The 26,592-nt window shown below is 39.7% G+C and overlaps 1 protein-coding gene across 5 annotated transcripts in view; it reads left to right on the plus strand.

The window, feature by feature from the left end:
- The window catches only part of LOC5574988 (glutamate receptor ionotropic, kainate 2), a 605,301-nt gene that overhangs the window by 538,180 nt on the left and 40,529 nt on the right, over positions 1–26,592 (plus strand). The window contains exon 12 of one of the 5 annotated variants that reach the window (XM_021841970.1): positions 23–160. The exons of the other annotated variants lie outside the window; for them this stretch is intronic. Within the exon in view, the coding sequence (XP_021697662.1) occupies positions 23–160 (138 nt within the window). The remainder of the gene's footprint in view (positions 1–22; positions 161–26,592) is intronic. 5 annotated transcript variants of the gene reach the window in all.

Consider the following 26,592-nt stretch of genomic DNA (forward strand, 5'->3'; position numbering starts at 1 on the left):
CCATCCGGTGTGGACCTAGCAGATTCACCCCGTACGAGTGGGAAAACCCTCACCCCTGCCAGTCGGATCCCCCCTTTCTGGAGAACAGCTTCACGCTGCTCAACTCGCTCTGGTTCACGATCGGCTCGTTGATGCAGCAGGGCTGTGACATTGCTCCCAAGTAAGTGCTTCTGTGCTTTGATTGGTTCGCGGGCTTTTTTGTGGCGGGTTCACGCGCGCTGAGCCTATGTCGAGTTACATTTGTGACTTTGCCATGCTTCTTTCCTGCTTTCTCTCTGTAATGAATAGTGTTTTATATTTTGAGCATCAAAATGTTTTTGTTGACTATTTTTTGAATAAAGCTCTAGAACTAGATTAGAACAATACGTTTTAGAACAGATAAAGTGCAAGGATGGATGTAATATAACTTAAATGCGATTTTCGTTCCTAGACATGAACCTACAGAAGTAAAACCAAGGGAATCTGAAGAAATAATAAATATTCGTTGTAAAATGTATATATCTAAAGCTGAATGAAAATATGTACACAATTGCAACCCAGACTATATCTACCAATATATGTGCTCTATAAGTCACCACTTTCATTTCTCAAACTGCACTTTCTGTCACCTGTGGAATCATACTATCCATCTATCTTCTCAATCAATATAAATGAATGTGTAATTGTCGAAAATAACAATGATCAATAATGTTGGAAGTCTCTTCTAGGCTTCTGTCAATTCACAGGAGTTTCTAAGGGCTTAATTATTACGTCCGCCACATAAAAGTTTAACAAATTTGTATGCAACGTGGTCTTTGGTCAGTCAATTAACGAAAAAGCGTCTCTTCTAGCCGAACAGACCACATGCCGCAAAAACATTATCATTAGTTGCCTCAACAAATTTCCACTTCAGAGAGCAGTTACACTCATTCGATGGAAATTCTTAAACTTCCCATTCAAATACGAAAGGGACTGCAACTAAACCGCTCCGACATTCCAGACGAAAATTGAGCCCATCCAATTACTTAAATTCCGTGCAAATGTAACCGAAGCAAATTTCGTATGAATACGAAATGAAACTTTTTCTGCAATGATGTGGTTCAAGAACTTTCAACTCCCAAATCCACTTCGGCCCAAGGCTGTCGGTCCTGCATTGCCGTATGGACGGCACATATAGCCCGTGTACTGACATTTGTTTCGCTTTATGTGACCATAAAATGGCGATAAAACTTTCAAATGCGCGTTTCGTTTCGGTATCATTTTCACTTTCCCGTGAACGATAATGCGTCGCTCAAGTGTCACTATGTGACGGGGTATTTTTTTATTTGCAAAATTCTGCTGTTGCTGGATGTAAGTATGTAAATGGATTTCGGCTCTGCGAATTTGTAAAGTTCGTCCGAGGGCAATTTAGGCTGCTGCACACATGGGCGTAGCCCAAAGGGGCAAAAGAAGATCGGACAAAAAATCGAAATCGACTGGTTTTTAACGGAGTTGATTATTTTGTTGAAATTATTGAAAAGATTGCCATCAGCTTTCATATGAGGGGGTTAGAAGCAGAGAGGTATAAGTCAGAAAAAATGCTTTTGAGAAAAACAAGTTTAAAGTCTTTTCAGATTTTTTTTATTCCATGCAAATTGTATGTGAACCAAGGAAATAAACCAATTTTCTACGAATTACATTATATTTTTCTGTAAGACGGAAAAATTACCTAAGAATACTGTAGCGGAAAAAATTACCTAAGAATACTGAAAGCCTGAAAACTGTAAAAAATTTCAGTATAGACGAATTTCATCCAGAATGAGTCAAAAAAAATAAAATCGTATGGTAGAATAAGTGTTTTCCATACAAAAATTGATCATTTTGACTCAAGAATAACTTTTTAAAATGGCCTGTAAAATTTTTACACGCAACTTATTTGAAAAATTCCAACTCCGAAACTGTTGATTTTAGAGAAAAATGATCTATGAAGAAATTGTAGTGAACCGTTTGAACTATAAAAAAAAATACGAACTGAAAAAATATTTTATTTATTTTCATAACATAATCAAAAATAAAACTTAAATTTTAAATTACAAAATTTTAATATTTTTTAATTTTCACCATAGAATCTTGATAGTAAACAGATGTTTAGGACAAAGTTTCATGATGGAGAATTTTTTAATAAAAAAGTTTTTCCAAGACCAACTTTTGGCAGATTTTCAAAATTTAAAACTCTTGTCAAAATAAATACGTTCTGGTGGTACAAAAAGAATCTTGAAAAGATTCTAAACCATAATGATTATATGAATAATTTCTTAATGCATAAACTATTATTTAAATATTAAAATAAGCCATTTTCATTAGATATTCTTGATTCTCAATAGAGGAAAATAAGTAAGTGGGTAGGAATATTGTCTTTACTCTCGAAAACGTATTATTATTGGTGGAGAATCGCGAATAACTTATGAAAATGGCCTATTTTAATATTGAAACAATATTTTTTGTATTAAACTCGGTGTAATTCGAAAATGGCTACTAGAGAAATTATTCATATAATCATTATGATTTAGAATCATTCCAAGATTTTTATTGTATCATCAGAACGTATTTCTTTTGACAAAAAAAAAAACAAAGTTTTTTTAAATCGACCAAAAGTTGTTCTTAGAAATCTTTTTTTATTAAAAATTTCTCCATCATGAAACTTTGTCCCAAACATCTGTTTACTAGCAAGATTTCATGGTGAAAATTTAAAAATATTAAAAAAAGTTTTTGTGTAATATAAAATTTAAGTTTTAATTTTGATTTTTTTATGAAAAAACATAAAAAATTTTTTCAGTGTGTTTTTTTTTCTTGTAGACCAAACGGTTCACTACAACTTCTTTATAGAACCTTTTTCTCAAATATTAACAGTTTCGGAGTTAAAAATTTTCAAATGCAAGATTTTATGGGTCATTTTCAAAAGTTATTCTCGAGTCAAAATGATTGATTTGGCTAAAGAAATCACTTATTGTATCATACCAAAAACATGTGCAAAATTTAATCCAAATCGAAGATGGTCGAGTTTTGTGACTGACCGATTTGACATGGAATTCGTCTATATTCAATCGACCAAAATGTCACTTGCACCTCTTTGCATTAAGGCCTCTTATATATAATATTGCCTCATGATCAAATTCTTATATAATAGGGTGCTTAAATTCAAAAAAAAATACGTACACTTTTCCGACAGTGAAACACTGGGGTTGTTCCGGTTTGACATTTCAGAGGTACACAGAAAACTTAAATTACCGAAAATCTGAGTTAAAATCTAGGGTTATTGCATGAGTTCAGAAAACAATAGAATTAATTTTTAGGACTTAAACCAATACAAAACTTTGGAAAATAGAGAAATCGCCTCATACTCGCTTGAAAAAAATTCTTGGATTCTTCTAGATTCTTTAGATTCTTGGAAGATTCTTTTATTTTCAACGATTTCCTGGATTTGTTCTAAACATCGTTCCGGGGGTTATATCGAATTTCTCTAACGTGTCATCAGCAACATTTGAAGAGAGTTTTTTGTCTCCAAGAACTTTTCAGAAAGTTTATCTATAAATTCCTCGGAGAATTTCTAGGAAAACTCTACAAAAATGTTACGCAGGGCCTATATCCGTTACGTGGGTGTCGAAGATGGAATGATGCTTAAAAGACGGTGATGTCAAAGCAAAGCTTGTCGAAGCAGACTCGCAGTCGGAAGCAAACAAACGAGTCTGACATATCCACTTTCAACTCCCGCTTGGGTGCGTCTAGCGTGAATGCGAATCGCGCTAGAAGAACTCCAGAAGCGGCATATGGAAGAGCTGGAAATGATAATGCAGCTGCGGAAGAAGAGAAGGGAAATGCAGCGTGCGTTCGAGAAGAAGATAATGGAGATGGAGCAGTAGTGCAGAGTAAAAAAGAAAAATAATTGGCTAGCGGAGATGCTTAGGAATAAGACGGTGCATGTCAAACGTATGACGACGATTCAAGGTTCGTTCGAGGAGCGGTTAGCATCCGTGGACAAGGAGTTATCGAAACTGTCGACCCTCAAGATGCCAAAACAGGCGTCGAAAATTGATATGAACATTTTGCGAGTGGAACATCCCTGCAAAATCGACGGAAACGCGTTTAAGCTGATAAAGGGAAACTTCCAGAAGTTCGTGGAAGACGACGAAAGCACTGAGGAGGAAGACGATGACGACGAGTACTCCATGAATTTGGATCTGCAAAGCCAGAGCTCCGATTCGTCCATGAAGAGAAAGTTCAGTCACATCGCTTTGCGAATTATTAGGAAGAAGGTCGACAGTGTGAACCAAGATGGTCTGGGGCAACAGAAGACCGTACCTACGAAGGCCAGCTGGCTGAACGAAATAACCGGTGGAGCAACAACCATGTTGAAACAACTTTACGGACGCTGACAGACTTCCTCATGAAAATAGTGGAAGAAGCCGCCCACCAGAAGAATCTAGAAGAATGGCCTATCGAGTGTCAGAAACGGAAGAAGCAGACTCGTAGCCGACTACGCAGCAAACAGGCGAGTCTGACGAGTCCAGCGTCAACTCCCGCTTGAGTGCGTCTAGCGTGAGTACGAAAGTCAGAGCGCTAGAAGAACTCCAGAAGCTGTGGATGGAAGAGTTGGGAATGGCGATGCAGCTGCGGAAGATGGAAAGGGAGATGCTGCGTGCGTTCGAGAAGAAGATAATGGAGATAGAGCGGCACATGCGTAGAAAGGAAGAAGAAATAGGGAGGTGTCTACTGAACAACTCGATGTCATCGAGCTGCAAAACAGGACTACGAAAAACCCGTGGATACTAGTTGGAAAGAAGAAACAAAAGAGAAATCAGCAAACGGTAACCCAGGAGAATCCTAAACCGAAGACAATGAAACGTAGAAACTTAAGCGAGGCCCTCGTTATCAAAACGGAGGAGGAAAATACGCCGAGGTTCTGAAAGCGATGCGAAGCACGAAGAACTTATCGCCATCGGGCGCAGATGTGCGGTGCATAAAGCGAACTCGGATTGGCGGAATGATCCTAGTTTTGAAGAAAAACGTCTAGCAAAAGGATGCAGCTCATAAACAATTAGCACAAGAAGTGCTTGGCGACGAGGTTGATGTGAGATCCTTGATAGCGAATTTGAAATTGTCAGCGGTCTCTTTCCTACGCATGCTCCCACCGCGTGGCCACCCACATCGTACGCTGACGTAGATGAAGAAAATGCCTAACGCCGCGCTGATCACGAATACGAAAGGATTGAAGCTGAACAAAGCTCCCGGTCCAGATGGTGTCCCCAACGTAGCGCTAAGGGCAGTTCCCAGATATATTTAGGACAGCGTTGCAGAGGTGTTTAATGGGAGGCTGCTTTCCAGACAGATGGAAGGTGCAGAAGCTGGTGTTGCTGCCAAAACCGGGGAAACCGCCAGGAGATCTTGTCTTACATAGACCAATATGCTTGCTGGATGCTCTTGGTATACTTCTGGAGAAGGTCATCCTCCGCAAGCAGACGATCTACACGGAAGGCCAGAACGGATTATCAAAAAGGCAGTTCGGATTCCGTAAAAAGACGGTGAATGCCATTCGGGAAGTCATCGCGTGCGCGGAGAAAGCGTCCAAGCAGAATAGCAGAAGAGGCAATCGATACTGCGCAGTGGTAACGATAGTTCCACAGGGATCCATATTTGGTCCAACACTGTGGAATATGATGTACGAAGGAGTGCTAACCTGAGTGCTGCTGACACTGCCGAATGGAGTCGAGATCGTCGGGTTCGATGATGACTACGTCTTTGTGATAACAGGCGAGACTGCGAAGGAGGTGTAGATGCTGACGGCGGAATTGCCAGACACCATTGAATCGTGGATGACTGTGTAGTCAATCTGCAGTTGGCTTCTCACTAAACGGAGGTGATGCTGGTCAGGAGGCGAGGCGGTTCAGCAGTTCGAAATCAACGTCGGAGGACACGAAATCTCATCGAAGCGCTCTCTAAAGTACCTTGAAGTAATGGTCGACGACAGCCACGTACACTATGCCTGCGAAAAGGCAGCGAAAGCAGCTAGCACTGTTGCTAGGATCATGCCCAACATTGGATGAGCAAGAAGCAGTACGAGGTGTCTTCTGGCGATCGTATCATCGTCCATATTGAGATATACGGAGTCCCGACTTGCAGCGTTGACAACCAAACGCAATCGAGAGAAGCTGTCAGATATGTTCCGGCTCATGGCTATACGGACGGCGAGTGCCTACCGCACTATATCGTCGGAGGCAGTGTGCGTTATCGCCCCGGAATGATCCCTATCTGCATCACTCAGGCTGAGGACATTGCATGCTACCAACAAATTAACACTAGGAATATGAGGGATACCATCAGATTGGATACATTGGCCAAGAGACAGCCAGAATGGAATAACTCGGAGAAAGGAAGCTGGATCCACAGGTTCATCCCTAACGTGTCGGTGTGGATGGCCAGAAAACATGGAGAAGTTAACTTTTTTCCTGACCCAGTTTTTGTCAGGCCATGGATGCTTCCGAAAATGTCTGCACAGATTCGGACACGCAGAGTCTCCACATTGTCCAGCCTGGCCAAATATCGAGGAGATCCCAGAGCATGATATATTCGACTTCCCTCGATTCAGGGATATAGCGAGATGATGTCAGAAACCGCAAGCGTCCTAAATCCGGACAACATCGTACAGAACATGTGCCAGCATGAAATCATTTGGAATGTGATGAACAGGGAGATAACGCAGAGCTCCGGGTCGCGATTGGAGTAAGCTAGATCTTCCGTCGGGGACTAGACAGAGTAGAGCTGAGTAACTTGCGAAACAGCACCAGCAAATGGTCGTAAGGGCGCTTATAAGCCGGAAGTTTCCCTCCTTCGGAATCGCAGGACCGATCTCGGCATCTGTCCGGCCAGCTTCGGCGTAGGCTCAGTCTACCGTCGTGGACTAGTTGAGAAGAACGCGTTATTGCACCGGCAAATGACAGTCTGGGCGCCTGTGAACCGGAAGTTCCGACCTCGGCATCTGCCCGGATAGCATCGGTTCGGGAGGTCTTCGTCGCCGGGAAAATCTTCGACGGAGAAGTTTTCACTGAAGCCCTGAGGCGTGACCAGAACACTCTGTCCCTAGACGGTGAAGAGCTAGTTACTGTGATATCACGACAGTGAGATGCTTCCGCACGCACAGAAGCACAAAGGGAAGTACGCGGTTCAGCATTCAGAGAGGCAAAGTTAGCTCTCAAAAAGAATATCAAGGTTCGAAAACGGGCATTCTTTGATAGTCTATGCCAGAGTGCTGACGCGAGTCCGTGAGGTAACGCCTACAGAGAGTTAATGGCTAAGACCAAAGGTACCATGACGCCTCAAGTCGCCCGAGCTGTTTCACGCATCATCCCACAAGCCCATGGCCCCCAGCGCCGTATGTGGCAGCTGAAGGAGATTAAGTGGCGAGGGTGACGAACGAAGAGCTGGCAGAAGTAGCGTCAAATAAGGCTTCGAGACCCGATGGTATGCCTTAAAAGCTGCAGTCAATACAACATTATCTTCCGAAATATATGGAAGCGACAGAAATCGGTGCTACAAACAAAGGCGGTGAAACCACCAGGTGTCCCTTCGGCGTATAGACATATCTGTCTACTAGATACGACGGGCAAGTTGTTAGAGAGGTTGATCCTCAACAAGCTAGTACCGTATACGGAAGGTGCGGACGGCCTGTCAAACAACCAGTTTGGATTCAGGAAAGGTAAATCTACTTTGGATTCAATCCAGTCGGTCGTTAAGACAGCTGAGATTTCAATCGAGCATAAAAGGAGTTACTGCGCGTTTGTTACTCAAAATGTGAAGATTGCGTTCAACAGCGCAAACTGGGAAGCGATAGCCCACGCACTTTACCGCCTCAAGGTACCGGTGCAATAGTGTAAGCTTCTATAAAGCTATTTTGAAGACAGGATTCTACTGTAAGACACAGAGGAGGGGTAGAAAAGCGTTCAAATTACCGCGGGAGTACCTCAAGGTTCAATGCTGGGCCCGATGTTATGGAATGCGTTGTACGAAGACGTACTGAGGCAGCTCCTTCCAACGGGTGTTAAGATTGTTGGCTTCGTTGGTCTATGGTGAATCGATGGAGAAAGTAGAGTTCACAGCAACGAATTCTATCTCCATAGTTGAGGAATGGAAGAGGTCTAGGAAACTAGGACTGGCCCTTCACAAGACTGAGATGGTGGTGTACAATAACCGCAAGTCCGAGCAACGGGTGCCTATCTCGGTAGGTGATTGCACCATAGATTTCAAGCGATCCCTAAGGCATCTTGGGATAATGATCGATGACAAGCTCAGCTTTGCTAGCTACGTTGAATATGCCTGTAAAAAGGCAGCTACTTTCGAGGATAATGTCTAACAGCTCTGCTGTAATTGCCAGTAAACATAAGCTCCTGGCAAGCGTGGCGCTATCAATACTAAGGTACGGAGGACGAATCTGATCGAAAGCGCTTAGAACGAGCAGAAAACTACATGTGTGAGTGAACTTTTGAGGTCGCTAGCCCAGATGAAAATCCTGGCTGCGCCCATGGCTGCCACATACGCGAGCCATATCAGTATCCATCACGGAATCATAATTTACACACCATCAAATTTATAGCTTCCATCCGACTGCGCTTCCATCCGTCATCCGTTCGCTTAATCTGCCACAGGTTGTGCATACTTTCAGGGGGCTTCCGGGAGCCATTCAGACTCAGAGAGAGAGGGCGCAATACGTTTTTTTTTTTCGCAATTTCACCACGCGCGGGACGATGAATAATGTGGTGCAAAATGTGCACTTATTTTCACATTACGCCCAGCTCGGGGCTATGTTTTACGAGAGAACTTTAAGCTGCGGAATTTCTTTCGAAGGAACGATATCTTTTGAAATTGGTACAGTTACAATCGATTGAATTCCATGATAGTTCTGGGGAATTTCATTCAAATATCCTTAGGTAGCGTCGAAATGAAACTAATCCAATCGATATTCGAATCGGTTTTCAACAAAGGGCTGCAACGGTGCGACCCATTAATGCCCGAGTTATTTCACGGCCCAGGATTCGCACTTTATTCCTTTATTAACATTTCAACTGGGAATACCAGGATCCACACTTTCATTCCAGAATCAACAATAAAATGATATAGGATCTACACTGGACTCCCAGGATATTCAAGGCACACTCCAGAAACTCAGGATCTATACTGAAATCAAATGATCCACACTGAAATACCTAAATCCACACTTCAATCCTAGGATCCATACTGCAATCCCATAGTACTCAATTGAACCACACTGGGCGTTCGAGGCCTCTTATCTCAAAATATAACATTTGTTGCTAAAGGGTTAAATCGCATCGGAAAACTTGCGCTAAAATCAGCACTCGAGAACTTTCCTGCTTTTTGCTTCAGCCATCAGGCAGCTCCCGGCAACAATGTAATCTTTCCAGAGTGCATTTCCATTTCTTGCCAGATTCCAAGTTTTCCATCCTTCTCCCTCCCTCATCGTGACCTCGGAAGCCACTGCTCGGCGGCGATGTGTAGCAGTAACGGCCTCTTACCGGAAAGATTTACTTCAACCAGAAGTGGTCTGCTGCCATTTCGAGGCTGCATGCTGCTGCCAACTGAGGACTGTGCCACTATTAACTATTTGCAACAAAAAGTTACCATTTTAATTATTTATATGTATATATTCCATTTCTTTAGAAATTACTGTAGGAATTCATTCAAGCAGTTCTTCAAAAATTTATAAAATTACTATTTCTTTATGAAATATTCTAGAAACTGCACTATACTATTTCTTTCGGGAATATCTCTAGAATTTCTTCCAAGTTTTTCTTTAAACATTCCTCAAAAATCCTCCAGGTATTCTGCCAATATTCCCTCAGAAACTTGTCCAGGAATCTTTACAGAAATTTCTCCAGATATTCCTTACAAAATCCTTCAGGAAATTCTCTAGAAAATTTTTCAGAGATTTTCAGAATTTCGTCTAGATAAACTTTTAGAAATTCCTCAATGTCCAAGAAATCCTACAATGCTGCAAGGTGTAAGTTCAGAAATTCCTTTAGAAATTCTTATATAGATTCCAAAATGAAATCCTCGAGGGATTAATTACTTCAGAAAATCTTAAAGGCATTCCTCCAGATACTTTTTGAGGGATATTTGCAAAGATTGCTCCATGTATTCCTCCAGTCATTTCTTAAGAATTTACCCTAGAAGTTTCTCTAAGAATTCCTTCAGATATCTTTCCAAGGATTCAATTTTGTTATTGAAGAATTTCTTCCAGTTATTCCTCAAACGTGTCTATAAGGTTTCCTCCAGAGATTTATAAAAGAATTTCTACAGGATATCCGTCAAGAAATCCTCTTGGCATTCTTTCTGAAACTCCATAAGAAATTCATTCAGAAATCATTGCACGGATTCCTCTGAACGGATTCCTTCACTGGTTCTTCCAGAAATTCCGGCAGGATTTCCTCCAGTGATAACTTCGGAATTTTAAACAAGGATTCAAAAATGTCTCCAGAATATCTTCCAGGAATGTTTCATAAATTTCACTTCTTTTTGAAAACTACTGCAAGGATTTCTCCCACTAGAGTTTACTTTAGGAATCGCTTAAGAATAGTATCAAAAAATCCTGTTAAGATTCTTTCTAAAATAACGCCAGGGTTTCATTTAGGAATTTCCTTAGTTATCCTTCCAGAATGATTTCCAAGGTTCTCTTAAAACTTCCTGCGGAAGATCATTCCAGAATTCCTCTAAGGATAGCGGGATTTCTCAGGAAATTTCCTTGGAGATCGCACCACAAACTACTTCAGAAATTTGTACAATTGTCCTACAGCATTTCATCATACCTCCAGGCATTTCTTTAGGAATTCCTAGAGCATTTCCTCTGAGAATTCCTCTAGGGATTTTCCAGCCATTCCTCCTAGAGTTATTATTGAGGTCCCTTCAGGGTTACTTCTTGCGATTCTTGTTGGGATACCTACTCCGTTTGGAAATTCCTCCAAAAAATCCGGAAGAGATTCCTCTAGAAAATCTTTCAGAGAATCCTCCGAGAATATGTTTAGGGATTTTTATGGTGTTCTTAAAGAAATTTCTTCATAGATTTCTCCAGAAATATCTCAAGGGATTCCACAATGCATATCTCCGAGTACTTCTTCAGGCCTTACTTTACAAATTCATCTACATTTCTCTTCCTGCACGATGGAATTCCACAAAAATTCTTCCGAGAAAGTTCTTCGGAGAAATTCTTGGTGGAATCTTCGGAAGAATTCCAGAAAAAATACCTAGAAAAATTTGTGAAAGAATCCCTAAATAAATTAATGTGAGTAATTTGAAAAAAAAAGTTTTTAATAGGAGAATTTCCTGAAACAATTTCTGGATAATTTATTGAAGGAATTTTGTGGGAAAGTTCTGGAAGGAACCCTTTGAAGTATCACTGTAAGAATCCCATGAAGAGTACCTGAGGAAAAACCTGAAAAAATTGCTAATGAAATTTTTGCAAGTATTCTGGAAGGAATCTCTGAAACAATCTCTGAAGTAAATTCTGAAGCGCTTTGAATTTGCTTGATACATCTCCTGAGGTATTCCTTACAGTATATTATACCTGGAGGAATCTCTTGAACAAAATGAACATGGCAGAATTCTTGCAGGATTCTATGCAAAAATAAAAGTGAACATTTCCTTGCTGAAACTATGCAGTAATTACTGAAGGAATTGTTGCAGAAATTTGTAGTGGAATCCATGAAAGAATCAGAAGGCATTTGTGGAGAAAAACCTGGAGGATTATGTTTAAAAAAATCATGACGAATAACTAAAAGAAGAACTAAACTAATTTTTGAACATTTTTTTTTTTTTGAGATCTTTAAAAGAAATTCCAGGAAGAATACCTGAAGAAACTCCTGGATAAATCATTGCAAATATTCTGAGAGGAGTCTCTGGAGGAATTTCTGAAGACTCTAAATTTAAACCCCTTGATGAATTTCCGGAGTAATTCCTGACTGTGGTATTCCTGGAGAAATCGTTGAAAGAAATCCAAGAGAGATTTCCGAACGTATCTCCAGAAGAATTACATGAAGAATATCTGGAATAATTTCGGAGTAATCACTGGAAAAATTTCTGTGGGAATACCCGGTAAAAATCATGAAGTAATTTTTGGCTATTTTCCTGGGAAAAACATGAAAAAAATCCTGGATTATTCCCTGGAGAAATTACTGAAGCAACCCAATGATCAATTTCACTGTAAAGTAGCTCTTAGAATAAATAAACTATTGTTCAGTTACAAATGTTACATGGGAATTGATGTAGATATTGCTGAAGAATTCCTGAATAATCAAACAAGAAATTTTTTGTAGGAATCCCTTTAAGAATTTTAGAAATAGCTACTGACCGAATACCGAAAGAATACTGACAGAATCAATGAAGAAACTTCTGGGAGAGTGAATCCCTGGAAATTTCTGGTGGAAACTTTGAAGTAATTTCTAGAGGAAAGATTGTAAAATTTTAGAAACAATCTCTTGAGGAATGGATAAAGGAGTTTCCGAAGTACCTTTGAAAACACTTCTGAACGTATTTCTGGTGGAAGTTTTGGCAGTAATTCATGCAGAAATTCCTGAAGCAATCCATAAAGAAGTTCATGAAAAATATCCTGAAAAAATTAGTTATAACTATAATATTTATAACTATCCGAGATATTAGTTAACAACAGATGAAGAAAATCTTAGAGGAAATTCTGTAAAACCTCTGGAGTACTTCAGAAGAATCGTAGAGGAATCTCTGTTAGGATTGTGTATAAGTGGAATCTCTGGAACAATCACTAAGGAACTTCCTGTAAAACTCTTGAAAGAATAGAGGGAAGAATCCCAGGAACATTTTCTGGAGGAATCCCTGAAGAATTTTCAAGAAGAATTTTCTGAAAAACGAATACCTTGAGGAATTTGGTGGAAAATTTTTGAAGGATTTTTATATACATTTTTGGAGAATTTCATGAAGGAATCTCAAAAAAGATTTTTTTTTAAATTTCGGAAAGAATCACTGACAGAAATGCTGGATTGAGGATATTCTTGAGGAAATCATGTTAGAATTTGTGAATGCATTCCTTGCATCATATTTGGGAGAAATTCCTAAAAAAAAATATCTGGGAGATTTTTTTCGGTGAATTACATAAATAGGAAAACCTTTAGAAATTCTTGAAATAATTTGTGAAGGAATCTCCTATGTTAATTTCTGGTGGATTATTTTGAGGAACACCTAGAAAATTTTGCAAGCTTCCTGGAGGAATTTCTGCTGGAATTGAAGAAGTTTTAAGCAGTAATTGTGGTGGAGTACCTTTTGGATTTTATATTCTCCATCCCAGTCACATTAATGTTGGTGCAACAAGATTTGACAGCTCGTCAAGCAATCGTACGAACATAAATTGATTTGACTTACTTGGGATCGTGGCCAATGTTGGTCAAACAGGCTGAGCGTCTATGGGCTGCATTTCTGCAACGAATTCACCAGAAATTACCTTAAAGAATATTTTGGGAAATCCTTTAGGAATTTTATCAGAAATTTCAGCAGGAGTTCCTATAGAGATTCCATCAGGGGTTCCTCTGAAGATTACATCAGATGTTCTTCTAGGGATTACATCAAGAGTCCTTTTAGGGATTGCATCACAAGTTCCTCCTAGCATTTCATTGGCAGTTCCTTTAGATATTTCATCAGGAATTCCTCCAGTGATTCTATCAAAAAAATAGAGATTCTATCTGGAATTCCTCTAAGTATTTCAAAAGGAGTAGAGATTCCATCAGGAGTTCCTCCAGAGATTCAATTAGGAACTCCTACAGGAATTACATCACATGTTCTTCTAAGGATCACGTCAGATGTGCCCCCAGGAATTCTATCAAGAGTTCTTTCAAAGATTGCACCTGGAATTCCTACAGGGGTTCTTTGAGAAGTTTCTCAAAGGATTTCATCAGAAATTCCTTTGGAAGTAGCACCCAGAATTTCTCTATAAATTATATCACGGGTCCCTAGAGGAATTCCATCAAGATTTCATTTTGGGATTTTATAAACAAGTTACATCAGGAGTTCCTATAGGGATTCCGTCAGGAATTCCTTCAGGGAGTACATCAGAAGTTCTTCTAGGGATTTTATAAGGAGTTTCACCAGAGTCCTCCAGGGAATTCTCTAGTATTTTCTCCAGTGATTTCTTTGGTGATGGTTGGTTGGTTTGACTTTATTAACGAGATTTTTAGCCCTGGGCTAGTTCATCTCGGGACCAACGGCTTTACTTCCCTTCCGAAAGAAGTCGTCACTATAACTTTTTACGTCATAAGTGACAATGTCGGGGGATGGGATTCGATCCCAGGTCCTCGGCGTGAGAGGCGAGTGTTCTAACCACTACACCAGGTCCGTCCCCTTCTTTGGTGATTCCTGCAATGACTTCTCAAGAAATTGCTCCATGGATTTTTCCAGAAAATTTCCCAAAAAAAAAATCTTACTAGTGTTACTTTAGGGATTCAACCTGAGAATTTTCAAAGAAATGCTTTGTTTAATATTTTGAGTAAACATCAATGGATCCGTAAAGGAAATTTGTTTGAAATCTTGTAGAAGCTTCCTGAAGCAATACCTAGAATAAACAAAGGGAGTTCTAGTTAAATCCTACGCGCAATTTTTGATAAATTCACTCGTGGAAATATAAGTGGTTTTTCAAAAAAAAAAATGTGAACCCTTTGGAATGTTTTTGGTTAATTCCATAGAGGAGCATCTGATAACCCTGATAAAATTCTTAGAAGCGAAACCCTAGTGAAACCTTTCAAGTTTTCTCTGCTAGAACTTCAGGCGAAACTCTGATACATTTTCTGGTGAAAATTCTGGCAAAACTCTGGTGATATTCCCAGTGTTGAGTCTGGCACAACTCCTGGAGAAATTCCTTAGAAAACTTCTCTCGTGAAAAGTTACCGGTGAATACTGGTGAAGTCTTTGAAGAAATTACTGGTGGAATTTTTATGGAAAACTGTGGTCGAATCCTTCGAGAAATTCGTTACGGGATCGTTTATAGATTTTTTCCAGAATGTTTTGGAAGAACCTCTAGAGATTTTTTTGATTTCCCGGTAAAATCACCTGAAAAAAATTGGTGGAGTTTCTGAAAGAATTTCTAGTGGAATCCCTATTAGAATTTTACCTGAAATCCTTGGAGGTCTTCCTGGTAGAAATGTAGCAGAACCACCTGGGAGAGTTCCAGAGAAATGCCTTGAAAAATTCCTTGAGGATTTCCGAGCTAAACCCTAAGGAATTCCGGGTAGAATCTTTTGATGAATTCCAAGAGGAATTCCGGAAGAAATCTCTTGAGTAATTCCGGTGATGAAATCCTTATAAAAAATTTATGGTAAAATCAATGATAACCCTTGAGAATCCTTGGAGACATTCCGGGAGGAATTACTCAAGGTGTTCCGATATATATTCCTTGAGGAATATCAGGAGGCATAATTTGATTAATTCTGGGAGGACTCCCTTGAAGAATTCCTGGAAGAATGTCTTGAAGAATTGCTTGGATGAAAATTCTGGTAGAACCCCTAATAAATTCAGGTAGAATCCATGGTGGATAGCCTGATCAAACCCAACATAAGCCTAGAGGAATTCCTAAAGGAACCTTTAGAAAAACTAGAGATAGAATCCCTGACATAACTTTCGATAAAATCCCTGAAGGTTTTCATGGTGGAATCTCAGGAGGATTTTATAATGAAATCTTAGAAGTATTTCTAATGGAAGAACATGAACGAGAACATGGAAGAACTTCTGATGAAATCCCTGTAAAAACTTCTGATTGAACCCTTGGAAGAATCCCTGATGGACCCCCTAGGGAAAATCTTGATAGAATTCCTAATGAATTCCCTGGAGGAACTTCTGATGTAAACCGTAAAAGAACTCCTAATGAAATCTCTGAAGGAACTCCTAACAGAATACCTATAGAAACTCCTGATGTAACGCTTTATAAAATCCCGAGAAGATATTCTGATGGAATGCCTTTAGGAACCCCTGATATAATGTCTAGAGGAATCCCAGGTGCAACCTCCGAAGGAACTTCTGAAGGAATCTCTAGAGGAACTTCTGAAGGAACCCTTCTAGGAGCTCTAGACCGAATCTTTGAAAGAACTCCTGATGGAATCCCTGGAAGAACTCCTGATGAAATCCATGAAGGAGGAATTCTTAGGAACTCCTCATGGCATCCCTGGAGAAACTCTTGATGAAATCCCTAGAAGTACTCCTGTTGAAAGACTTAGGCGAACTCCTGATGGAATCCTTAAGAGAAAATTTGATAGAATCACTGGAGGAATTCCTGGTGGAATATCTGAAGGACCATCTGATTGAACGTCTAGAAGAACTCCTAATGGAATCCCTACAGGAACTCCTGATTAGATTTCTGATAGAATCCCTAGAGTAACACCTTAAAATATCCCTAGGATGGAATTCCTTGAGGAACTCCCGATACAATCTCTGGAGGAACTCCTGATAGAAACTCTGGGGGAATTGCAGGTGGAATCTCAGATGCAATTCTTGATGTATTCTCTAGAGGAACTCCTGATGAAATCCTCAGATAAAACACTGATGGAGGCCCCAAAAGTACTCCTGGTAGAATCTCTACATGAATCCCTGATGGAATCCCTGTAGGAACTCCCGATGGAGTCCTAGGAGGAATTCATGAAGATATTTTTTAAGGAACTCTTGATGGACTCATTGAAGGAAATCCTGATGAAATCCCTAAAATAACTCCTAATGAAATCTCTAAATGAACTTCTGAAAGAATCCCTGAACTTCAGGTGGAATCTCTGAAGGAAATCCTGATGGAATCCTTAGAGGACTTCCAGATGGAATCTCTGAAGGAACTCTCGATGGAATCCCTAGAATAATTTACAATGGATTCCTTAGAGGAACTTCCGATGGAATCCCTAGAGAGACTCCTGATGGATACCTTGGATGAACTGCTGATGAAGTCCTAGAAGGAATTCCTAAATATATTTCTCAAGGAACTCCTGATGGATATACACAACACTTGAAACATAACATCAATCCAACTTTTCTGGGAAAGTTGAAATTGTTGCAAATTACTTTTCGATACAGTCCTTCGCACTGGCGTTGAGATTCTCGAGCACAAAGTGGCCACATTATCATAATCACACGTGCACTGGGAGCTTAGCATATACCTTCCTACTTGAAAACGGTAAGAAACCAAACTGGAAAAGAATATGGAAGGGTCAAGAAGGTTAGGTACAGGGTGGTCAAGAGGCCTATAAATCAGGTGGTTACCAACACCGTTCAGTAGCAGGACTACCGACAGTATTTTTAAAGGAAAGACAAAAAAGCAAGGATTCTGGTTTTAACCCTCGGTTGTTAGGTTCGCATCATAGCGTTCTCCAACCTAGGCTCTTCGATGCAAACGTAAAAAACAAAGGACGTCGCCAATACAGGTCAGATGATCCGAATTTGGAAGATTTAGGCAGGAGATCTTGAACTTCATTCAGGGAATCAAGGTTTCCTTCCAAATCGCAAAGAAAGGAGACTGTTGCGTTTTGCAGAAAACTCTTACAAATCGCGAACTTCTTCTCAAACATCTTGAAGAGAAGAAGCACAAATGTTTTACTTATGACGAGAAAGCTTCCCGTTTGATCAAGATCACCTTGAGAGGTCTCTCAAGTGACTATAAGTCACCCGAAGAGATCAAACATGGAATAAATCATTTACTTGAATTTTCCCCAGGCCAAGTAATCATTATGAAAAAGAGAACCCAATCTGGCATTCTTCGGAAAGGGTTTTCTCGAGAATATTTTGAAGTTCGCTTTAAAAAGAGTGACCTAAATAACAAAAAGCTTTAGAAAAAGCAAAACTCATGTTCGATATCCGTGTGATATAAGAACAATTCCAGAAACCTGGAGGAAATTGCCAGTGCCATCGGTGTAAAAATTAGAGTCAAGGTATAAAACACTGCCTCGTGGATGCTAAACGTCTAAGTCTAACTTTTGGGATTGCCCTTCGTGAAACATCGAGGCTCGTACCAAGCAGATCAACGGCAACGTTTTTCGTAGCCGAAATTCCGCAGACAGAATCTCCAACAATTCTTATTTTTCAGTTAGCGATCGCTTGCATAATAATCGTCAGGTGAATTATATTCATGCTCAATCACAGGCTAATTTTCATCTTACGGGCAACTGTTCGGATTTCTTCAAATCGAACCCTTAAACCCAAGGAAATTCCGGGTAATTTCAGATTTTCACCTTAGAATTTCCTTCCTACGTGTAACCATTCGAAATATTTCAATTCAAATGGAAACACCCATGCTTATGTCGTTGCAGGTAATTTCTACTGTTCCTCAAGGCAGCATTTTGGGACCAATGATATACAATATTTTCACATCTGAGTTACCTGAGTTACCTCAGGGATGTCAAAAATCCTTGTTTGTGGATGACACAGGCCTCTCCGCCAAAGGACGGAGCCTGCGTATCATCTGAAGCACATTGCTAAAAAGTTTGGATATTTTTTCTTCATACTTGATAAGATAAGATTTCTCCTAATGCTTCCAAAATTCAACTAATAATATTCCCACAAAAACCAAAAGCTCTTTATTAGAAACCTTCAAGTAGACATGTTGTCACGATGAGAGTGGTTGCGATAAATTGGTCAGATGTTAAGTATCTAGGGCTCTCATGCCAGATAAAAAACTAACTTTAAAAAATCACATTGAGGGCCAAATGTATCATATATAAAATATCTTTTCCACTTATTAACTGAAAATCAAAACTTTGTCTTAAGAACAAGGTTTTGATCTTCAAACAAATTTCCAGGCCAGCCATGTTGTACCGATATGGACTAGCTGTTGTAATACCAGGAAGAAAGCTCTGCAGAGGATTCAAAATAAACATTTGAAAATAATTCTGAAGCTTCTTCCCCGATTAAGTAACTATGAATTACATTAAATATCCAATGTTGAAACATTGGAACAAATGTCGAATAAAATTGGCAATAATTTTGCATTGTTTGAGATTATATTTACTTTTAAACGAGTTTATAATTTTAAAATCTTTCAGAGAAACTGTGCATTTCGAAAGAACAAAGATATTAATGTTTGGCACTCAAGGGTCGGCTTCAAGAAATGCACAGACGAAAATTGGATTCAGATTTGCTTCCCAATGTTGGAAAGTGAAAAGCATAACGAAACCTTGTATTGGCTCCGTTTTTCCAAAGGGAAGCGAAGTCAATTTTGCGCTCGTATTGTTGCTTTTATGTGCTGCAATGCTCAAGCGGTAGGCAACATTGAGAAAAGATGGAAGAAGCATTTTTCGTTGCAACTTATTGCCCCTCGGGGGCGGTGTTATCCAGATCTGATTCGCGACGAATGCCAGACAGAATGGAAGCTATCGTAGAAGCAAATCGAAAATCCATCCGATTGTATTTTGATAGTTTTGGCTTCCGTGAATACAGGGATTTAGTCAGATGTTTTCCGGGCGCTAGAGTTACCGGTTTTGGATTACTGGCACGTGATTTTCACTCGTCATGATAATGAGCTTTTGAGTGATACGCTTCAGATATTCGATACCCTTTTGGAACCTGAAAAAAAGATAATCCTTTGAATATTCTGGAGATGAATATGAAGCATTTTTGGCCTTCCTTAGCCCAGTGGTAACTTCTGCGACTACGAAGCAAAGGCATGCTGAAGTCGTCCGGGTTCGGCTCCCGGTCGATTTACAATCTTTTTCAAAAGGAAACTTCCATGTCTGCCATATGATACACGAATGCGAAAATGGCAACTTTGGTGAAGAAAGCACTCAGTTAATAACTGTCGAAGAGCGGTTAGAAGAATAAGCTGCGAAGCAGGCTCGGTAACAGTGGGGACGTAATGTTAAAAAGATGAAGGAGAAAATAAGGTGACATATTTGAAAACGAATATTTTTAAATATAATGCTCAGTTTTCCAATCGATTCTCCATTGGTCCATCGATTTATTTTCGGCGAGAAATAAACGCAAATTTTATTTGCCAGACTGTCCAGATGTTTCGGTCGATTTACTGGCTTTTGACCACATTCTGCGGACTTCAAAATATATTTTCATAATTTATTATGATTTTTTAAAGTTTTTTTTTTACTGTACACTCCCGTGCATAAGTTTGAGCTCACCCCCTCAAAAACATACAAAAGTGTGCTGTCCATGTCTCTGTGATTAAGCGTCCAATTGAAACTCTATTAGCCGCATTCGTATGTATTTTTCCAAAAACATTTTTTGAATTTTGTATACTAAATTTTTACTTAAAGTTGTGACATTTAAAAAAAACATACTGTAAAAACAAAGATAGTTTCCTCAGCATTGGATCGACCAAAATTTTAAAACAAAGTGTCATTACAAACGTAATATTATATTCTTTGAAGAGCACTCACGATTTTTTTGCGGAAAAATCGGAAATCTATTCAAAATCAATGAAACAGCCATTCAAGTTATCGTGCAAAAGTTTGGGTTCCCCCCTCAGTATGGTGTATCGTGCAAAAGATTAGGTTCATCTGAACTTACTTAAAAACACGAAAAATATGTGAAATCTCAAACCAATCATATACGAGCCATTATTTGCGTTTGAAAAAGCTATGAATTATTAAAATCGGTTGACATATGGCAGAGATATTGACAGAAATGATTTGCGAGTGGCCCAGGTGAACCCAAACTTTTGCACGATGACTTGAATGACTGTTGGCTTGATTTTGAAAGGCTTTCGAATGCGGCTAAGAGAGTTTCAATTGGGCGCGTAATCACAGAGATATGGACAGAACACTTTTGTATGTTTTTGAGGGGGTTGTTTAGGCCATCAGCAAGCTGCCGGGGTGTTTTCATTACACCGCGCCGGCAGACGAACATGCCTCATGCTGAAGCCCCAAATCGCACCCTTCACATCCGCACTATTCTGTAAAACACTCTACTAACCAGTTTCTCGCCATTCATTCAGCATACCAACGAGCATACCTGGAACAAAACAACAAAACATTAGTAAAAAATAGGGTTTCATCAGAGCATTATACTTACAATCAAGATCATTCCAGATCGCAACATTGAAATGCATTGTTACTGTTAACCTTCGCATTGTATCATTCTCTGACAGTTCCAGAAGATTCTGCAGTACAAATAGGATGTATAACAGTTAAGCCACAACACATTATTGCATACAACAATACACCACTAGAACATTCTATGAAATTCGATAGGGAAGAGTGGAATATAAATACGACACCATTAGCTTTAGGAAATCAGTCTGAAATAAACCGTGAACTAGAACATATTTCTCTCGTATTTAATATTCCCTACCGGATCGTATCCGCGGAAACAGGGGTGATCCCAAACTGATGCACAGGAGTGTATGTACATACATTACATATAAACATTTCTTTTACACACATACATTTATTTCTTCGTTAAGTGCTAGGGATGAATTTAAGCTTATTAATAAAAGAGTTGTACGCTGCTTTGAAATTTGCGGAATCTCTTTGTATGTAACAAATTTTTCATTGCCCCTTATCCTTATGTAAAAGGTCTCTGGAATATCGTGAACGTATGTGTCTGGTTTTGATTTTTTGTCTTTTTTTTTGTGAATAGTCTATTTTTAATTTTGTCAACTCGTCTATAAGCTATTTTAAAGTCGTGTTGTCATAAATATATACACAATTTTTCTGCTTGTTACAAAGTTATTAGTAGCATTTTGATTGCCTAGTAACGTGCTGTACATTTAGTGTAGTCTCTCCCTTATAACTTTTTCCACTAGATAACAAGGGTAGTTGTTTTTCTCAAGAATTTACTTAACAGTTTTGAACAAGTCCGTTCTATACTTATCATGCGTCAATTTCAAAGCTCTTTCTACTAATACTACTATTTTGTTATTTCTATGTTTAAAAAAGCTGAAGGAGGTGAAATCTAAATATCTACCAATCACATCCCTCGGAATTCGTTCGGTTGTTATTGTGTCATTTTTGCGTCCTAAGATGATATCCAAAATCTTTAATTTCCTTTCTACTTCTATTTCAAATGTGAATTGCAATCATTGGTGGAACCCGTTGAACTCATCCAATATTGCTCTGGTCTAGCTAGTGATCCCCGAGCAAAGGCGGATAACTGGATGATATCAAAATGATAACAACTTTTATTATAGCTGTTATCATTTTGATATTATTTTATTTATGATAAAAGAATGATAACAAAATTTGTTATCATTGTATCCATGACAGACATTTTTGATAATAGGTTGATAACAAAATATGTTATCACACATCTTTCCTATACCATTTTTAAAAAGCGTATGTTGCTAAACAAAGTTGACTTTGCGTCATACAAAATTTTGTAAAATTATTTGGAACTTTTTTTTGTTTAAATAGACACCGACACGTTAATGCTTCCAGTGGACGATTTGCCCTTTGAAGGAAGCACCACACTAGACAACGGACTAGCATGCAACGCCCAGTGGAACAGTCGAAATACGTTCCTGACGAAAAGTTTTCCGGACTGAAGTGGAAATCGAACCCACACCCCTTGACTCGATGCGGCTAAATGCTTGGTAACACTAACCGCACGGCCACGAAGCCCACAAACTTGAACTCAATGATAACATAATCAACTATTACTTTGTTATCCAACAAACAATTTTGAGTTCTCATTTTTGTTATGTTGGCTGTTAATTCAGCCAAGGTGATAACAAAATCACTTATCAAATGATGATAACCACCCGAGCAAAGTCAGATAACTGTATGATATCAACATGATAACAATTTTTATTATCGTTGTAATCGTTTTGACATTATGTTATCAATGATAATCGAATGATAACAAAATTTGTTATCATTCACAAAACATGTAATTTCCTAGAAAATTTTGAGATTGAATCAAAAATGAGGTAAACATTCACATCAAATTGAACGTAAATGCTATTTTACTTTGCTATCAAAGCCATGTCACATCGAATGCCATACAACATTTGTAACACAATAAGTTGTTTTTTTTTTACCGGGGATACGACTGTGATGATTATGTTGTAGGTTATGGCTTTCAGTCTATTATGCTCAAAAACGGATTTTAAGTTTTCATCCGACGTTTCGGACACATTTATTGCCCCGTGAAGCCGGCTTTCGAAAAGGTGCACGGCTTTTGCCGCACAGTTCTCGGCCTGAGGAAGGAAGATGAGTTAAGACTACAGTGCAGTAAAGGCGAACAATGTGCATTCGTCAAAGTCAGCGACCTGACGCTTGCACAGAAAATAGTGGACGAACATAACGACCGACACGAAGTGGAGTTAGATGGGAAGAAGCACAAGCTTCGATTAACCATCGAAGATGGAAGTGTTGAGGTGAAGGTCCATGACCTCCCCGAAAACGTGACGAAAGAGAAGATCGTGGAGTTCTTGCGTGCCTTCGGTGAACACGCTAAACTTCATCCGCTCAAAAATGAGTGCCGAGTACACAAAATTGGCCTCTCTTCATGCAGCACAGATTCTGTGCAAAGGAGGCTGTACACATTTTTGTGCAAACGGTGGTAAACAAACCGAATAAGTGAAATGCGTAGGGGGACTGGGGGTAGTTTGCCCACGTTAAGGAGAACAGCGATTTTAGATGTGAAAAACATTATTTTATGCTCTTTTTTAATTATGGTCGGATACACAAACATGTTTTCTACCAAATAGTAGAAACAGCTATCCATTTTAACTTTTCTGGGGTTTATAAATTAATTTTTAAAAAATGCTTGCTTAACTGCATATGTATTGTTTTGCGGGGTAAAACGCCCCGCTTGAATTCGGCGTTAGTCATGCTGTAAACGAGCGCACACAATCATGCTTGTATATGAGTTGCATACATCCGGGCGTTTGTTCAGATGTTATTGTTCAATAATAGTATACATACTGATGCAAAAAATGTACATTTGTAAGGTTCCAATTTTTGCGTAACTTCAACGTGCCATTACGTTTGGTAGAATTTGAATTCAAACGGCTGTTTTGGTGTTATGAAATAGGGGTGGGCGTTTTGCCCCCAGAGTTGATTAAAGTTTAGGTCCTTCAATAAGCTTTTTGAGGGCAAATTTAGCATATGTTTTGCACGTAATGCAAACTATGACAGTGCACAAGTTGGCTCTCGGCAATAGTTTCAGAAATTTGGTTGTTTATCGACCTAAAAAATGACATTGAAAATCGCACAAAATTGCAACGAAAACAGCGAAAAACGTTTTTATACGATTTTATCGATTTGGTTGAGAAAATCACATAAAAACATATTAGGAAAAGCATTTCTATCCATTTTCTATGATCTAGGGTGAAAAAAAGCATTCTAAAACACATCGTTCGGCCAAATCGATGGTGGCGCGTTTTGCCCCCTATGGGCATATTACCCCCAGTTCCCCTACAGAGGAGGAACGCTTGGAATGTGGAATACACTTCTATTTTTGTTTTTGCTTCTGAAAACATTGAAAATACATTCAAATTTTAAAGTTTTCAGAGATTTTTTCATTCGAATAGCCGAAGCGGAAGCAAATGGGAAGAAAACTTCCGCATTTGCGACCATCTTCAGCCTTTTCGCCTGAAAAAATCCCAGAAAACTTCGCATCCTACCAAAAGCCAACTGTTTGCTGCCGCGCGGGAGATGACTGACTGTTCCATTTCCATCGATCAACGCACAGCCAATGGCCAACACATCGGTTACACAATGTGCCTGGGACACGCTTATATGAAAAATTTAGATTCTCGCTCCAGTCCACTTTTCGGATTGCATTTGGGTCCCATAACAACTATGCAAAATTTCAGCTCGATCGGTGAAACTATATTTTAGCGCCACCCGTTCAAAGTTTGTATGGGATTTACTATGGGAAAACTTACTTTTACAAAGAACAATCGTCAGATATCACCCATTGTCCTCTATAAAAAATCTGAACACAGATCTCTGTAGGTATTTTTACGATGAATAACATTGCCGAAGACCACAAAGCAATCCGATGCTTGTGAAAAAAGTTATTAAGCATAGACTATTTGGAAATCTTGCCCGATTTTGTTATTATTGTTATTCCTTAACGTGTTAATCAACGTCGCCTTTCCAATAGGTTTTCATTGAATAACTTTTCGCACAAGTGTCGGATTGTTTCACGGTCTTCGTCAATATTCTTCATCGTAGAAATACTTATCGAGGTCTGTGTTCAGAATTTCTATAGAGGTCGATGGGTGAGCTTTGGCGATTTTTCTTTGAAAGAGTAAGTTTTTCCATAGTAAATTCCATACAAACTTTGAACGGCTGGCGCTAAAATATAGTTTATTCCGATCGAGCTGAAATTTTGCACAGTTGTTATGGGACCTAAATACAATCCAAAAAGTGGACTGGAGCGAGAATCTAAATATTGTCCCACACTATTACACATAACATGAGTGCGACTTACACAGAATTTTCACTCAGCCAAAGAGACCTGCATTGGTTGCCTCATTCCGTGTAGTTTTAACACATGCGCTGCGTTGAGCAGGCTTAGCGTGTACAGATCGTGGTATCATGCACTCGCAGAGCGATTAGGCGGCTGTCCAGGCTTTTCTCGATGTGAGAGACCTGAATGTGTTCCTTCAGAGCAACAGCTGTTCTTCTGCTCGTGTGGTCTACATTCGTGTATACGACGAAGCCAGGCAAGGAGAGCTGGTCGTTTGCCACTTCTTGCGGACACACAATATCGAGACTTTGGCTGTTGATGAAGGTGCGCAGCGCTGCCGTTTGCCCAAAACTGTGTACAGCCTCCTTTGCACAGAATCTGTGCTGCATGAAGAGAGGCCGATTTTGTGTACTCGGCACTCATTTTTGAGCGGATGAAGTTTAGCGTGAACGTTCGGTCCGGCAGGGTGACCCGTTGTCCATGCATCTCTTCGTTATCTACCTCCACCCCCTGGTGTGTAGGCTCGAACAAGCATGTGGCAACGATTTTTGGTTGCGTTTTCCGACGATATCAGCGTCATCGTGACGTCAGTCCCACAGATAGGGCTGATGAATGAAATATTTATCCGGTTCGAGGCTGTTGCCGGCGAGCAGTTGAATCTGCGCAAAACAGTGGCGATCGATGTCGGGTTTTGCGAAGGTAATTCAATTAACACCCAATGGCTACAGACAGCCCATGTAGTCAAAATTTTGGGTATTACCTTCGCAAACTCGATACGCTTGATGACCACTATAAATTGGAAGGCGCTGGTGGGAAGTTTGCGCAACAAATGTGGCTGCAATCGATACGCATGCTGACCCTGCACCAAAAAGTCATCATGTTATACGTTCGGCACCAGCAAGCAGTGGTTCGTTTCGTCGGTGTTGCCACCACTAGGAGTGCATACGGCAAAAATCACTTCAACGATGGGTACGTTCCTGTGGAGAGGAGTGCCCGCCCGCGTCCCGATAATGCAGCGCGCAGCAAGGAACATGGGGGATTAAACCTTCATTTGCCTGCGTTGAAGACGAAATCACTCGCCATCATCCGTCATCTCAAAGAGATCGATTCCATTCCCTTTTATAAATCCCTTCTTTTCCACGATAATCCCCGCTCTGCAATCTCAATAGATAATCCCGACCAGAAAATAATCCTCTCAAACTACTCCCAAATTCCACCCTT

The sequence above is a fragment of the Aedes aegypti genome, chromosome 1 (genome assembly GCF_002204515.2).
Source record: "Aedes aegypti strain LVP_AGWG chromosome 1, AaegL5.0 Primary Assembly, whole genome shotgun sequence".
Classification (NCBI taxonomy): Eukaryota; Metazoa; Arthropoda; class Insecta; order Diptera; family Culicidae; genus Aedes; species Aedes aegypti.